This window comes from Debaryomyces hansenii, assembly GCF_000006445.2.
Source record: "Debaryomyces hansenii CBS767 chromosome G complete sequence".
Lineage (NCBI taxonomy): Eukaryota > Fungi > Ascomycota > Pichiomycetes > Serinales > Debaryomycetaceae > Debaryomyces > Debaryomyces hansenii.
In genome coordinates this window covers 17,073-31,683 of record NC_006049.2, presented here as the reverse complement: position 1 = coordinate 31,683, position 14,611 = coordinate 17,073, and the positions used below count along the sequence as shown (strand labels likewise).

The 14,611-nt window shown below is 34.8% G+C and overlaps 6 protein-coding genes across 6 annotated transcripts; 3 read left to right on the top strand and 3 right to left on the bottom strand. All coding sequences in view use genetic code 12, as the record gives it.

The window, feature by feature from the left end:
- Positions 1-1,879: 1,879 nt before the first annotated feature.
- DEHA2G00308g (DEHA2G00308p) lies at positions 1,880-3,559 on the bottom strand (the record flags this gene model as incomplete). The annotated part of the gene is made up of 1 exon (XM_461544.1): positions 1,880-3,559. The coding sequence occupies one exon, from the start codon at positions 3,557-3,559 to the stop codon at positions 1,880-1,882; it is 1,680 nt and encodes a 559-aa protein (XP_461544.1).
- An 894-nt stretch (positions 3,560-4,453) lies between these two features.
- Positions 4,454-4,822, top strand: DEHA2G00286g (DEHA2G00286p; the record flags this gene model as incomplete). Its single annotated transcript, XM_461543.1, has 1 exon — positions 4,454-4,822. The coding sequence occupies one exon, from the start codon at positions 4,454-4,456 to the stop codon at positions 4,820-4,822; it is 369 nt and encodes a 122-aa protein (XP_461543.2).
- Positions 4,823-5,069: 247 nt separating this feature from the next.
- DEHA2G00264g (DEHA2G00264p) lies at positions 5,070-5,273 on the top strand (the record flags this gene model as incomplete). Its single annotated transcript, XM_461542.1, has 1 exon — positions 5,070-5,273. The coding sequence occupies one exon, from the start codon at positions 5,070-5,072 to the stop codon at positions 5,271-5,273; it is 204 nt and encodes a 67-aa protein (XP_461542.2).
- Positions 5,274-9,003: 3,730 nt separating this feature from the next.
- On the bottom strand, positions 9,004-10,173 carry DEHA2G00242g (DEHA2G00242p; the record flags this gene model as incomplete). The annotated part of the gene is made up of 1 exon (XM_461540.1): positions 9,004-10,173. The coding sequence occupies one exon, from the start codon at positions 10,171-10,173 to the stop codon at positions 9,004-9,006; it is 1,170 nt and encodes a 389-aa protein (XP_461540.2).
- Positions 10,174-11,429: 1,256 nt separating this feature from the next.
- Positions 11,430-11,780, bottom strand: DEHA2G00220g (DEHA2G00220p; the record flags this gene model as incomplete). Its single annotated transcript, XM_461539.1, has 1 exon — positions 11,430-11,780. One exon carries the CDS (start codon positions 11,778-11,780, stop codon positions 11,430-11,432), a length of 351 nt encoding a protein of 116 aa, XP_461539.1.
- An 854-nt stretch (positions 11,781-12,634) lies between these two features.
- On the top strand, positions 12,635-13,846 carry DEHA2G00198g (DEHA2G00198p; the record flags this gene model as incomplete). Its single annotated transcript, XM_461537.1, has 1 exon — positions 12,635-13,846. One exon carries the CDS (start codon positions 12,635-12,637, stop codon positions 13,844-13,846), a length of 1,212 nt encoding a protein of 403 aa, XP_461537.1.
- Between the last annotated feature and the right edge of the window lie 765 nt (positions 13,847-14,611).

Genomic DNA, 14,611 nt, shown 5'->3' with positions numbered 1-14,611 from the left:
TTCAGACGCTATTTTGCTCTATTTATATTTGCCATTCTAAGGACTATAAAAAGGAGTAATTTATATTTGTATTCATTACTACGATCGCTTAAAAAAAGCCTTCAATTTTTTGAAAATGATATCATCATCATCTTTATTCACAACAACATTTTGCTCACCACATTGCTGCTCGTTAGTTTCCAAAGATTGGATACTTTGGAGCTTATGATTCCTTAGCAATAACGTATCGAATTGCAATGGAAGACATAAAACTAAACCAACAATACATAATTTCTGAGTATAGCTATATGCCTTTACAAGAGCATTCGCTCTATGGTATACCATTTATACTCAACAATAAATTCCAAAGGCGATGAATATGCATCTTTGGCCAAACCGGTATCTATATTTGCTTTCCGAAATTCTTCAACAATTTTTGGGTATATTTTGTTCGTCCAAACACCACTTATGGATGAACCTAATGCCATCCCTATGTGATAACAAGCCAAATATATTGAGATCACCACTGCCATATTTTCATATGCCGCATGGGTAAAAAATTTGGCCCAAATCCCATAATACATAATCCACCAATTACACCGTTAATATATTTTTGGGAATCTGTCGCATCATTATCACCCCTAAAAGGATTCCCATAGAAATAATCCAACAGATAACACCAAATATAATGAACCCTTTCAACCTTTTGAATTTAACAACAATCAAACCTACTAATGGACCAACTATGGTCGCAACAAAATCAAATAAAGAATTAATTCTTGTCGCTGCCTTAATCCTAACCCTCATAGCTACAGCTAACCAGGTATACATATAATCATTTGGTATTATGTAAACCAAATTGATCATTAAAGACATGATTAAAGCTGACCAAACACACCGATCCTTCATAAGCACATACGGTAATACTGGGTATCTTGCAATTTTAGTTTTCCAAGTTACAAGTGGAACTATTAATACAAACTCGATAACTTACGTGACTGTTTTCCACTTCTCTTCAGTACCGTGTGCAATAGTTAATGTGGCCAAAATAAATACGAGAACGCAAATAATGATGAAAATACTTCACTGTTTCAAATATTCAGAGGTCTAATGATATAATATTACTTCAAACGGGACAGTCAAAAGCAATAATTACTAGTTTATCGTGATTTTCAGGAATCACACCTTCTTTATCCCAACCCCATTGACCGGCACATTTGATCCATGGTCCTACTCTGACTGCCCTGGGGTAATGAAATTCCGAGTTGTTATTAGTTTCATAATTTGAAAATACAGGTGTTGAAGACATGTTTGTTTTACGAAGAAGAACCTTTTTGATTCTATTAATTTGGACTCAGGTAATCATTATATACTTCAACATTAGTAATGTCGGCTTCAATTAACCGCAATGAATCTCGATAAAGTTCGAAATAAATCACCATTGTATTCTAATTAACATTGTAGTCTGATTTGATTTATATTCACTAATTTATCTCTCAAAGCATAGTCAACTCTCCATCCTATCATAGTTAACCTAAATAATTTTTGTATCGTGAATCTTGATCATCTGTTAGTATTGATCTGTGTTATTGTCTTTTTTTAACCATAACATCAATCGAATGTTCTATGGGAGGAAAATAGTAATAGAAAAAGACCGTATAACAAGATAAAAAGCGTAGTTTTCTTTTGAAATACCTATACCTAATAATATTGTGATTTTTACATTCACTGCTGCTACAAATGATATAAATACCATTGGGCATAGAATATCAGTATTCAATAAAAATATGCATATAATTAAGTGAAACAATGACTTATTTTCTATTCTAGAAATGCTTTCCTTAGCAATAAATACAATGAAATACTTCGCTGGCTGTCTTTATTACTCTAAATTGTCTAATTACTGTCTCGAATATCCATAATATCTATCCGATGTTAATCTTCTGAAATCCTTCCCCCATTTTATCATGATAATAAAACTACCATTTACAACTAAAGAAAGGATGAACATCAACCATGTAGTGAGACTTAGTCCGCATCGATCCAACCATGGTTGAATCGCAAAAGTAAAACCACAACCGATACAATTTCTAATAAACAACATCAATACTAAACTTTCACTAGCCAACTTGGGGTAGCTATCAATGGAATATGTCATACAAATAGCTCCTGATGAGCTCATGGCAAATCCAATTAACCCTTGGCCTAGGATTACAGATATCGTCCAGTGTGCCTGATAATATGATCCTAAACCATATGCAAGAAGACCAGCTGCATTGAATATTGTAGGTAATGCCATAGTCCATAATCTGAATTCTGGTTCTAAAATACCATTATTTTTTAATGCCAATCTAATAGTGACATAATCTACAAACTTTCCGCCATAGAACATGCCAGCAATTGAACCAACAAACGCTCCCAAATTTGTTAAACCTACACTAGAAGCGGAAAAATTATAGGGAAAGCTTGAATAGATTTGTGATTGAGTTGTCCCTAATAAAGATAGCCACATCATCTGACATCCATAAATTATTCCACTCCATATAATTGCTGGGAACGAAATTAGAAAAAAAGGTTTATAAAATATTATTATCCATGGTCTTGAATCATTATATTCAAGCTCAAAAAGTTTTATTCTCTGCCAATAAGTTCTTAATGGAATGTAATGATCGATAGAATCTGAATAATCTTTTATGCTAGCGCTGACATCTTGAATGAAAGGAAGATAGTTATGTTTACTGCTAACTTCTGCTGGCATTTCAGCAAGGCCTCCTCTTGAAAGAAAGGTCTCTCTGGATTTTATCTGGGATAATATGTCAGTTTCTAAATCATTATCTAATCTTTCAAAGGTGGTGTCTTCCATAAAGAATATTTGAATAATGAATAATACAGAAGAAAAAATTATTAGAAAGTAATAGCACCACCTCCAATTCATGGCTTCAACAATAAATCCACTTGCAACTGGACCCAAGTCTGAACCTGCATATAGAACAAAAATAAACCATGATAGGTACTCTGCACGTTCATGTTGGAAAAATACATCCGTAGTGGATATTTCAACTAAAGAATCGATTGGAGCGCCAGCGAACCCAGCTAAGATATTCGTTATGTATAGAACTTGAATTGATTTTGCTTGTGACCCGATTATATTCGCTACTATCATAATTATTGTACAAGTTAAATATACAAACCTTCTTCCTAATTTCATTGCCGTTGGCTGCAAGAAGACACAGCCTATGCCTAAAAATAAAAACAAAATTGCAGCAAAAATATTTAGCTCTGTCAAATTACAGTTTAATTCAACCACCCACACACCAAATAATGGTCCCCAGAAGTTGACTGCAACTGCAAGGATGAATGACCAGATCCATAATAACCAAAATTGTTGACGCTTCTTAGACTTACTCCATCTGAGGGGATCATTTGGATTACTTGATGGTTGCGGTTGAAGAATTATATTTCCTGAGTTTTTGTCTTTCTTAACGTCCAAACACCCTTCAACATCAACTAAGTGTACGGTACCCGGAATATTTTTTTCATCGATCGAATTTTCTTCACTTCGTGGTCCTAATTCAGTCATACTGTGCCTGATGCTTTTAATAGAAGATCATATTATACTTCAATATTACTGGCATAACCATTACGTATATACCATTAGCTTAATTAGTATCGCTACTACCCCTCTCATATTTAATCCCAAAAGAGATAACCGTTAAGGAATATTAGAGATCGACTATCGCAATTAGCTGCTAAGTTTGGACCATCAGTCACATGATATTTATTTAATACTCGACCCCACATTATTCACCGTATTAGAATAATTCGCTAAATATACTTTGAGAATTTGCGCGAAATCCAGTAGTTTTGCTCGGACTTTTTAACTTGTAGAAGAGGAAAAAAATTAGTAAGCCATCCCTGGTGACTCAATTTTCTATGTGATTTTTGATAGTTTAGTATATCAAGAGACAAAAATAATTCGAATCATATTTCGATGGCCACAATGTCACTTCTATGTTTTTTTCTAATCATTCAAAATTTTGCTTTCGCGGAAACAAAGTGACAACCACAATATTTGAGCGGGGACTTCTAACATTAAAAAAAAGTAACAACTATTCAAATCTAAATATCCCTCAGAGTATCATTTCTACTCTGATACTCAGCGTATCAAGGTAAATCCTATTGATATATGTTATAGTTCAAAAGGCAATAGTAGTTTTCAAAGTTATTTTTAGGTATCTCCTTATGTTTTATTGTCCCCTGCATATTGCGGCTCGTATCAGTACTGCTCGTATCAGTACTCCGAGATAAAAGAAGTATTTTTAGTAATCTTGATCTGTTCAGAGAGAAATATAATTCAATAGTTAAACTACCTTGCAACTTTTATCGAACTTATTTTTAGCAATCTTCGAAGTATAAAACCGTAAGCAGATCTTGAATAAATCGATCAATTAATTTAATTCAACAAGAATTAGATATGATTTTCAACATCAGTTTATTAGTTTTAGTTAACATCCTATTAGCAGAAGGTGCAGAAATTTTTTCATACCACGGTCAAGATTGTGGAGGTGATCTGTCTGGAAATATCCAGTTAGATGTAAATACATGCTACGGAATGACTGGAGGTAACCAAAAAAGCTTGTACGTACTGAATGAATCTGATGATTATACCGTCCATGTTTGGTATGGCAACATGCAATGCCATGATGCAGAAAGTGCATTTTACAATCATAATACATGTTGTAACTTAGAAGATGATGAGTTTTCAGTAATGGTCACTCGGGGAGATATCAAAAGTGCAAATTTGAAGCCTCAAAAGAATGTGAAGATTGACAACTTTTTCTAGGCTAAGTGAATGAATATTCGAAAAATGAATATATATATATATATATATGCTATTAACTATCGTTTCAATATAATACCGGTGTATTTTCAGTTTGTAGAAAATAGCTGTAAATTGTGATAAATGATCATAACTGTACAGCTCAATTGTGAGAACAATTGCAAAACATTATTTTTCATGCGTTCTTTGTACAGGTCCTCTAGAGGGAGCTGAAACGAAAAGATTGGACATACTAGAACCTATAAAGAATATGTATATGAGAAATTCTTTACAGGAAATCATTAACACGCATTCGACCATTTATGATATTGAATTATTTGGATCAAAAGTAAACAGTCTACTACGTGAGTATTACGAAGGCTTGGCAGTTACCATCCATCTAGCCGCGCTGCGGTTCCATCATATGGACAAAGTCTGGCATAGTCGGTTGCGATGGAAGCTTGTTGATTTTTGAGGGCGTGGTTTTTGATCCTGTCCCTATTGATGTCGACGATGTGAAAATTAATCGGCCAAATTTAGTTGGGAATTAATCCTAATAATGAGGGAGTTGAAAAAGCTAAAACCTTATATAATTTACATAATCCATAAATAATTTCTATATTTATGATACTCTTCCAGTCATTTCATGTTAACAACCAATGGACGACATATAAATGGAAATCTATAATTCATTTTGTTAATATGTATTGTTCAATAAATTCTAAAACTTATTTCCATTCGCATATAGCCCTTGACTTTCGGGAATTGCTGTCTTACCAATGGGTATAATCTGTTCTGTCAAGTAGTGCTCTTTTGGATGAGATTTTTACTGGTTTTTAATTTTTTCCAGTACTGTTTGTCTTCCGTCAGTGATAGGAACCGTTTGGGCAAAACTTGATTAATGTTCGATAAGATATTTTTAATGTTTCTTCAATCCCGAAGATAATGAAATATTTTTATATATTATATGAGATCAGCATGGATGCAACTGGAAAAAACACGACTTTGACAATACTACGGGCTTTTGTAGAAGATACTCTGCATCAAAAATCATAAGAGGAATATATAATGATTAGCTCCTTTTAAAACATTTTATATTGAAATGGATAAGTATATCAAAAAGACTAATTTTAAAGTCAATTATATTTAGAATATTAGATCAGGATATACATTTATAAAAATCAAAGTATGTTTTGCATTATTTCAGAATTGAATATATAAATACATTACGTTTAAATAGTTCTATACTTGCTGTAGATCATATTATTTTCAAGCCTAAAATAACCATTTAACACAATATGAATGCTAATAATGAAAGAATTACGGGAATTTCTCATATTGGGTCGAGTATAGGTTAGAGTGAAGAGTATAATTAAGTATTATTATAAATCTACGAAGGACATATATTTCAGTCTTTTCTTTCCCAAACATGATCTTGATAATCCTCCAGAAAGTTGTCTAGATTCATATATTGGAAGTAATATTTCCAAAGTAAAAGTGTCGAATAACCAAACTATGACGATTGAAATCCATACGTTCAAACATTTAGGTGATAATATATACGGGGTTGCTGCCAATTATTCAGGGATAATAAACATCATTATTGACGTCAAATATGCATCAAGGTGTTGATTTGCGCTGTACATACAAACTCAATTGTAGTTGATTTAATATCATACCCGTCTGTCATCAACATATTCTATGCGAGTATCGCAACTAATATGACATATTTTTTAAACTGTTTATTCAAATTATCATGTTCAAATTATCTGCTCAAGGTCAAGCTCTGAGTTCACCGATGACTCTAAACCTGGTCTTAGATTCCTCTCATTATTAGATATTTCATGACCTTTGATAATTTCCTCTATTTTGCTACCTTTATAGTTATTATTCAAGATATGCTGAAAATGATGAATATTATTATATTCCTGCCTCCGAAGTCTTTCAATAGCATTTTGTCTTCAACTAGAAAGATAATTTAGCGGCATCAATGACCACAATAGGTAAAGTACGTTAATTTAGACTGTTTTTATGACACCCTTTTAAATATGGCAAGTTTACAGATATTTTGAAATTCTATGATAAGAATTGATTCGGCATTATGTACGGTGGCTCAAACTCAAATTATGGCTGAAGAATTATGATATATAAAATGAAGGAGACGATTAACCAGATACTATTTAAACCATGCTCAAGTATATAGTACTTGATTTCTGTGTAATTAATTCATCTTTAATTATGACTTCCGAAAAGATTCAACTCAAAATCAAGCGCATGAAGTGAAAGGCCCAGAAACATATTCTGAGAATGTTTCAGAATAGGGAGAAATATCTCTTCAAGAGGTTCGTAGGCCTATGTATTCAAGTAACTTCTTCGATGAATATATAAAGGACTCAGAAAACCAAACGAAAACTAACGCAGAAATTCTAGAAAAGTACTAGAAGAGCATCATATGTCCCATATTTAATATATCGTCGAATTTGCTGAACGCACATCGTATTACTCTGTAACTACTGTCTCAACAAGTTTTATTCAGAGACCTTTGCCAGATGGAAGTTCAACTGGTGCACCAACTGAGAAATATCTGATTGAATCTGCTGGGGCTTTAGACTTGGCCTTACAAACTACTTCTACATTGACCTTGCTACTAACATTCTTGGTCTATTTTGTTCCTTTGTATGGGGGATTTGAGGCAGATTCTCAAGTAGGTAGGGTTAATTTGTCCAACAAATGTATTATCACCAACCTGTTGAGACTTTTCAACATCATCGCCCCCTTGAGCACGGGGCTCGACAACTGACACATATGCAAGCCCCTTGCCATTATCTGCTCTTTTTTGTAATTCATGCAAGACGTAACTTAATGTTGTGGTAGGATGAGTTGAATCTTTTTCAGCATCCATACCTTGAAATTTGGCCCATGGTGAAATTCTGATAGCCAATTTGCTTGCACCAACAATAGTTGTTAAATGATCAACCAATTCTAAAACTAACCTCGCTCTATTTTCGATGCTACCACCATACTTATCAGTTCTTTGGTTTGTAGCTGGGTTCAAGAACTGATCGAGCAAGTATCCGTGAGCTGCATGAAGTTCGATATAATCAAATCCAGCAGCGATCGCATTCTTAGCGGCATTGGTGTATGTTTCATAAATAAGTTCATGAATTTCCTCTTCTGTTAAGGCTCTAAGCGGATTTTCAGCAGCTTCAGCTTTGTTTTTAAAATCTTGATCTGGGTAAATTGCAGATAGTGCAACATAATCCAATCCATGGTCCTTTAATAGTTGTGGATCGCCGAGCCTACCTAAAAACCAAAATTGACTTGAAATAAACGAACCGTTCTCATGAACTCTATCAGTTATTTTTTTCCACGCTTTCACATGTTTCTCATTCCAAATATCTGGAACATAACCAGCCGGTTCTGAATTCCAAGTACTTGGAACTGAACCAACTCTTAATGAATAAAAGTTCAATGCGGGTTATATATGCTACACTGTTGACTTACACAAAAATATGCGCGACAATAGAAAACTGCAGTGTTGATAATTAGACTTCAATACGATTCGCACTTCTTATACTGGAACTCATGGTCTGAGGCTGACATTTAGTATATAAAAAGCCGAATACTACCTGAACACGAAAAAAAACAATATTTTCGAAATTGAACAAAAATTATTAAATAGTTTTTTTACATTGAAGTTTTGTCAAAATATTATACACTAAATCTATTATTGAAATATGGAAACTTTCAGTTTAGTGGTATAAGTATTGCAATTATCAGGTTAGTTCTTGTTAGGTCGCACACGATATATTCTAGTCGCTGATAGTGATAGGAGGTTTCGGAAATAACAAACCCGGATTCCTGTCACGCTACAACTTACTTTTCTGACATTTGCATATAATCAAGCTGTATTATGCATAAATACCTCTTACCCGAAATTCCGATAAACTGGTTATCATGTGCATATGTATGCAATCACCAGTTTAGCCGGTTCCTATTTAGTGATGGTTATCGGGCTTAAATTGAGCACGCCTTATTCAGACTAAAAAATGATATTCATACGACTATTCGGCCATGTCATGTTCTAAATATTTATGGTTCAAATGTTTATGCAATGAAAGTTTACAGTATAAAAGTTTGACAGCTGCCGCGCTGCGAAACCCCTATTTGACAGATGTCGGAAAAAGATTAGTCTATCTCAGCGACTAAGATATTTCACATGCTTGGTTTTCTGGCGTGCTTGACACAAACTCGCCTGTCAAAGCACTGGTATCATAAGCATCATACTGGAAAGCTTTAACAATCCCTCCAGTAATAGTAGATCTGTGGTTGTTATCATATATTTGATATTGGTATGTGTTACCAGGCTTATCCCCAAATAAACATGATACTTCGTGGTCCATTTGTCCGTAATCATTTGACGTGGAGAGCCGAGCATTGTCACCTTCGTTCATTATATGGGAGAATTCTATACCACCTTGGGTGAAATCCTGCTCATTAAACTGCTCATCTCTCTTTGACGATAAGCCATCTATTTTTCCCCACCTACTAATAAATGTGGTCTCATTAAACCTACTAGCTGTAAAATGTACCAAAGTGCCTGTTGCGGTATATGTTAATAATACTGGAGTTTCTCCAGCATCGCTGTAATGTAATTCTCCATCAGAATTGTAAACAAGTGCGGCTGGTAAGTTGGTAAGATTGACATAGTACCCCAAATACTCTAAATGTGATTGATAATTTATCGCACTGTCTCTTTTACGTAGCGATAGTAACTGGTTACCTATTTCGATATATTTATTCCAAACGTACCAGCCACCGCCAGCTACAGTAAATGCCGTACTCAATGCTCCATGTACACAACCAATTTTAGCACTAGCACCCCCAGATGACCAGTCCTGGCATGAGGTAGCTAATTCATATAGACCTAACCCTGTATCTATTAACTTTGCTGCCGCTAGAAACCACCAAACATATCTTTTATCCAAATTGACTGCATTGTCTTCATAATATATACCGAGTTGGGTCCCATTAGATGCATCGGCTGGCATCATAAAAGGGCTGATATGTAGTGAGTCATAGTGTGGGTGAGCTACTACGCCGGTTGATTCATAGGTTTGACCCAGCAGAAGTTCGCAACTAACATTACTATTTCCTATGTAGACATCTCCAGCATAAACACCACTAAAAATTACGTGTACTACCAACATAAAACTCACTAGCGTCAACCAGATCATGATAGCCTTAATACATTTCTGAATTGCTCTCATAGCTGCAACGATATTTTGATTCTCTTCGTTATGTTCATCTCTTTCTAGATCTGTTAATAATGCGGTATTAAGCATATCTCTAGAAAATAATATGTTTTTTTTCATCGTGAAAATTATATAGGTAAATCATTAAACTTTTATATCCTAAATTTTGACGTAAAAAAGATTTAATCTTTTCTTCCGGAAATTTCGGTTATTCATGTGAAAAAATGTCTTTCTCGCAGCGTATTTAATGCAATAATGCCATACATATAATGCACGAAATGAACTAATTTTTTTAAGAACATCACTCAATAAACTTCAAAACCAAAACAAATGAAGCTTTTAATAACAGAAAACACATGGTCTTACATAAGATTCTTTTAATTTATCTGACTTCGTATAAAGGAAAAAGAAGTTCGCGAAACCTTTTATATGATTTGTAGTAATAACACATCCCTCTAGTTCAATATATCTAATGAAAATAAAGAACATAAATTACTCGACTCAGAAGAGAAGCTTTCCGTAATTGTCGTGGTTAATTCAAACTTTTGTGTGTATTGTTGGCGCTGAATAGTATTGGTAATAGCCAATAGGCCGAATACGAAATGAACCTCATGTACGGTTTTCAGCTGCTAGTGTTTTAGCGATATTCATAACCAATGCATAATGTAATTCACATAAAGGAAAAACGTGTCGTACAGATTTTATCTCATCAGCTTGATGGACATTACAAGCGCGACTTCAAGAGGTTATGAGCTTTACTATTTTAAATACACTAAATTTAGATTGTCAAACTTACATTTGAGAGGGGTTTGTTGATACATCCCGATGTCCTGAAAATCTACAACATCCCGTCGGAGCTGTTTGAAGCGTACGCTCAGGTAGTTTTGGGACGGTTGAGGTTGGTGCGGGACACCATACAGTTTTCTGAGGGTCAAAGACTATCTCTACTTGAAGCTAATGCTTTTCGAGATAGGTGATGCTAGTTTTGAAAACACGCGGGGCTTGATTAGCCCACAATGCATACCGCTCCACCTCGCCTATCCACTACACTTTGGCTTGGGGTGAGATTGCGGAATTATCAGAGACTTGCTAGGGGAGATGAGTCGTCATCAGTGCATCCACAAGTAATACATCTGGTGCATGTCATTCCAAAAGTTCCTGCAGAAGCAGGGACACTTGTTTTGCAATTTTGACCCACCGACAACCGATACTTGGAAAACCTAGTCAGGACCACCTCAGGGCCGCCGCTAAATAAAATCGCCACATCATCTACCGTCGACCGCCTGTTTTCCCGGGTTCATAGTGAGTGTGAAATTCTCTGAAAAGAGCTAAAAGATTTGCGGCACAGCGTCAAAACGCTTTCGTAAAATCCTGAACTATATAGTACTACGTATAAAACTTTTTTTACTTACAATACATATCTGACACTTTACTAGGTCATTCATTAAGGAATACTCTTCGGGATTAGATTGAAATTTGATATTATAATTCATATGATATTTAATTACTTCAATCACCTCGAGCAATTTAATTACTGATATTAAGGAAAAAAAAGAACTAACCAAATGAACTATCTTATTATTAACTTGACCAATAAAGAATGTTATTGGTAACGGAACAATAGTTGTTAATAAAGATTTTAAAAGCCCAATCGAAGCAAAAGCCACGGAAATGAAAATTATAACCCATTCTCTAATGGATAAACGTCCTAAGATTGGAATACCCATAGCTATGTATAAAGAAGTAGGGAATTTTTTTCAAATATCTAATCTATTTGATAAGGATAGTTGCTCGCAAAATTCTGCATTTAACACACAGTTTGGTACAAATATCGCCTGTACTTGGAGATTGCGCGTTTTTCTCATAGTTAAGGTGGTCGGATGAAATGTCGCGGGAGTAATGTCGCAAATAGTAGTGAAAGAAAAGTGATTGAGCTGATACTTTTGAGAAGAAAAACGGTCGGTCATGCTCCAAGAAGAGTTTCTGCTGTCCATGATCAGCGATATAATGATGAAGACCCAAGCTTATTGATGGTGGAATTAGAGGGCATAGATTGAAGGTATTTCGAAAGTTGAGGGATGGAAGCTTCACGAGACACGAGTTTTTCACATGGAAGAAGGAATCAAAGGCCAAGTTCCAGCAGTATCTTGAGAAATGCCCTATCACGCCAGGACCAAACAATGAAATCTAGCATGTAGCGATGGCCACGATGGTGAGATAATATGCATTCCTATTCCAAGATACAGGCTTTGAGTACTCATAGTTGAGCTCGGAAATGCCGATGGAGGGGAACAAGGTCGCTATGGATAGTTACACCTTATAAAAATCATATTAACTTTACTCTATACCTTGCACACTTACTCATAATTTTTAAGTATTGAGGGGATTGATCATGTATTTAGAAATATTCTCCAAACTATGTAATTCCGCTTGCACGTAGTAGTATTTTTCAGTTGGGATCATCGGAAATGTCGATTGCGGGGAAATGTCGCTACGGATAAGCATGAAAAGACGCTCCAGCTATATAAATTCATTCTTTTTATTCTTTGAAAGCTCAGTATAGAACTTGGCAATTAAGATAATGGTTTCGTTAAATGATCCATCATGTCTTTCTGAGCTTTCCAACAATTTGGATAATATTCTCATCAATGCAGTGGACAATACAAATGCACAAAGTTTTGCTCCAGGAGTTGTTTTGGGAGTCACAAACGAAAAGGAAACAAAATATTTGAATTCAAAGGGCGTTGTGAGTCTTGAAAACGGGAAGGAAATGACAACAGATGAAGTTTTTTGCTACTACTCGTGTTCAAAGGCCATCACAACCACAGCAATTCTCCAATTGGTTGAAAAAGGATTGATTGGCTTAGATGTCCCGGTGAAGACATATTTATCGAAAATTGGAGATATTGGTATAATCAAAGGTTGGAAAGACACGAAAACACCAATTTTCGAGCCTCCAACTGTAGATATAACTATGCGTATGTTATTAACCCATTCTGCAGGATTCTCTTATCCTTTCTTCAACGAAGATTACAAGAAGATGCTTGAGCAAAATGGACAACCAAACATTCTTAACGTTGATGAAACAACAATGGATCACACGTTTTTGATATTTGAACCGGGTACAAAATGGCATTATGGTATGAATTTGGATTGGGCAGGATTTGTGTTGGAAGCTGTCGCTGGTCAAAAGTTAGGGGACTATATTATGGAGAATATTTTTAAGCCTGCCAAGATGGACTCATGTACTTTTCATATAAAGGATAATGAGATAGTTTCAACACATATGCGTACAGCAGAAGGATTATTGATTGCTCCATTTGGTCCAGATAGAGATCCTAAGTTAGATATGGGAGGCCATGGTATTTTTGGAACTGTAGATGATTATTTAAAGTTCATTAGAATTTGGTTGAATGGTGGAAAAACAGCAGATGGTTTGCAGATTATCAAGCCGGAAACTCATGAGATTGCTATTCAAAATAATCTAGCTAAAGATTTGCATGTCACCGATCTTGAATCCTTTCAACAAGAAGTCACTAAATCGGCTCTTTTAGATCCAAGTATAAAACCAGATACTTGGTCACTTGGTTTTGCAGTAAACGAGCAAGATTTACCTACAGGAAGACCAAAAGGTACTATTCACTGGTCTGGTGTAGCAAATCTATATTACTTGATAGACATCAAGAATAAAGTAGGAATCTTTTGGGCTACTCAAATTTTTCCTTTTCTTGATGAATCAGCAGGTGGGTTTATAAAAGCAGAAACTGCGGTATATGATGCTTTAAAATCCTAAGCTAATATATATCAACAATAAAAATTCAAACGTAGCTTTTAAAGTTTTTATATAAAATATATACATCAAACTAGGAAATTTTTTTCTATTCAAAGACGTATAGTAAATTATAATACAAAACTTTCTTGCAGAAATACAATAGTAACTATGATTATATCCTTTGGTGGAATTTTAAGTGGAAGTGAAATATAATATCTTGTTCTCTGAAATATCCGTTTCGAACAGTTTCATCTCGCAAGGCATTTGCTCTTTACTAAAGCAGAAACCTTCTTCCCCTCTCTAAGATTGTAATCGGTAAGTAACTTTCCGCTCCAACTGTTTGTATTAGTTTTTATAAGAATTTAAACCTATACGTTCTTTGATGACGTATAGATGAGGGTCACTTTTACCATCAAAAAATAACTGCGGAGAAAAATAAGCTTTGTGTCAAATGCTTGCAACAGGATCTGTCAGATATCTCGGAAATGTAATCTATTGAAAACTTTCGGAAATTCAATATATCCTAAATATTTTTCTGGGGAAATGATACATCCGAAGGAACAATAAACAAAAAGTCGAGCTGAAGAAGTAGTTTCTCCACGAACGAAACACATATAAGTATCAGAAAAATACTTCCGATATTTTTCAAGATTTTTTAAACAAACAAGACAAGTAATTGATTATGAGTACTAAATATTACGATGCATTAGTTGTTGGCGGTGGTTTCGGCGGTATTACCGAACTTTTTAAATTGAGAGAAGCTGGTTATTCAGTTCATGGCTTCGA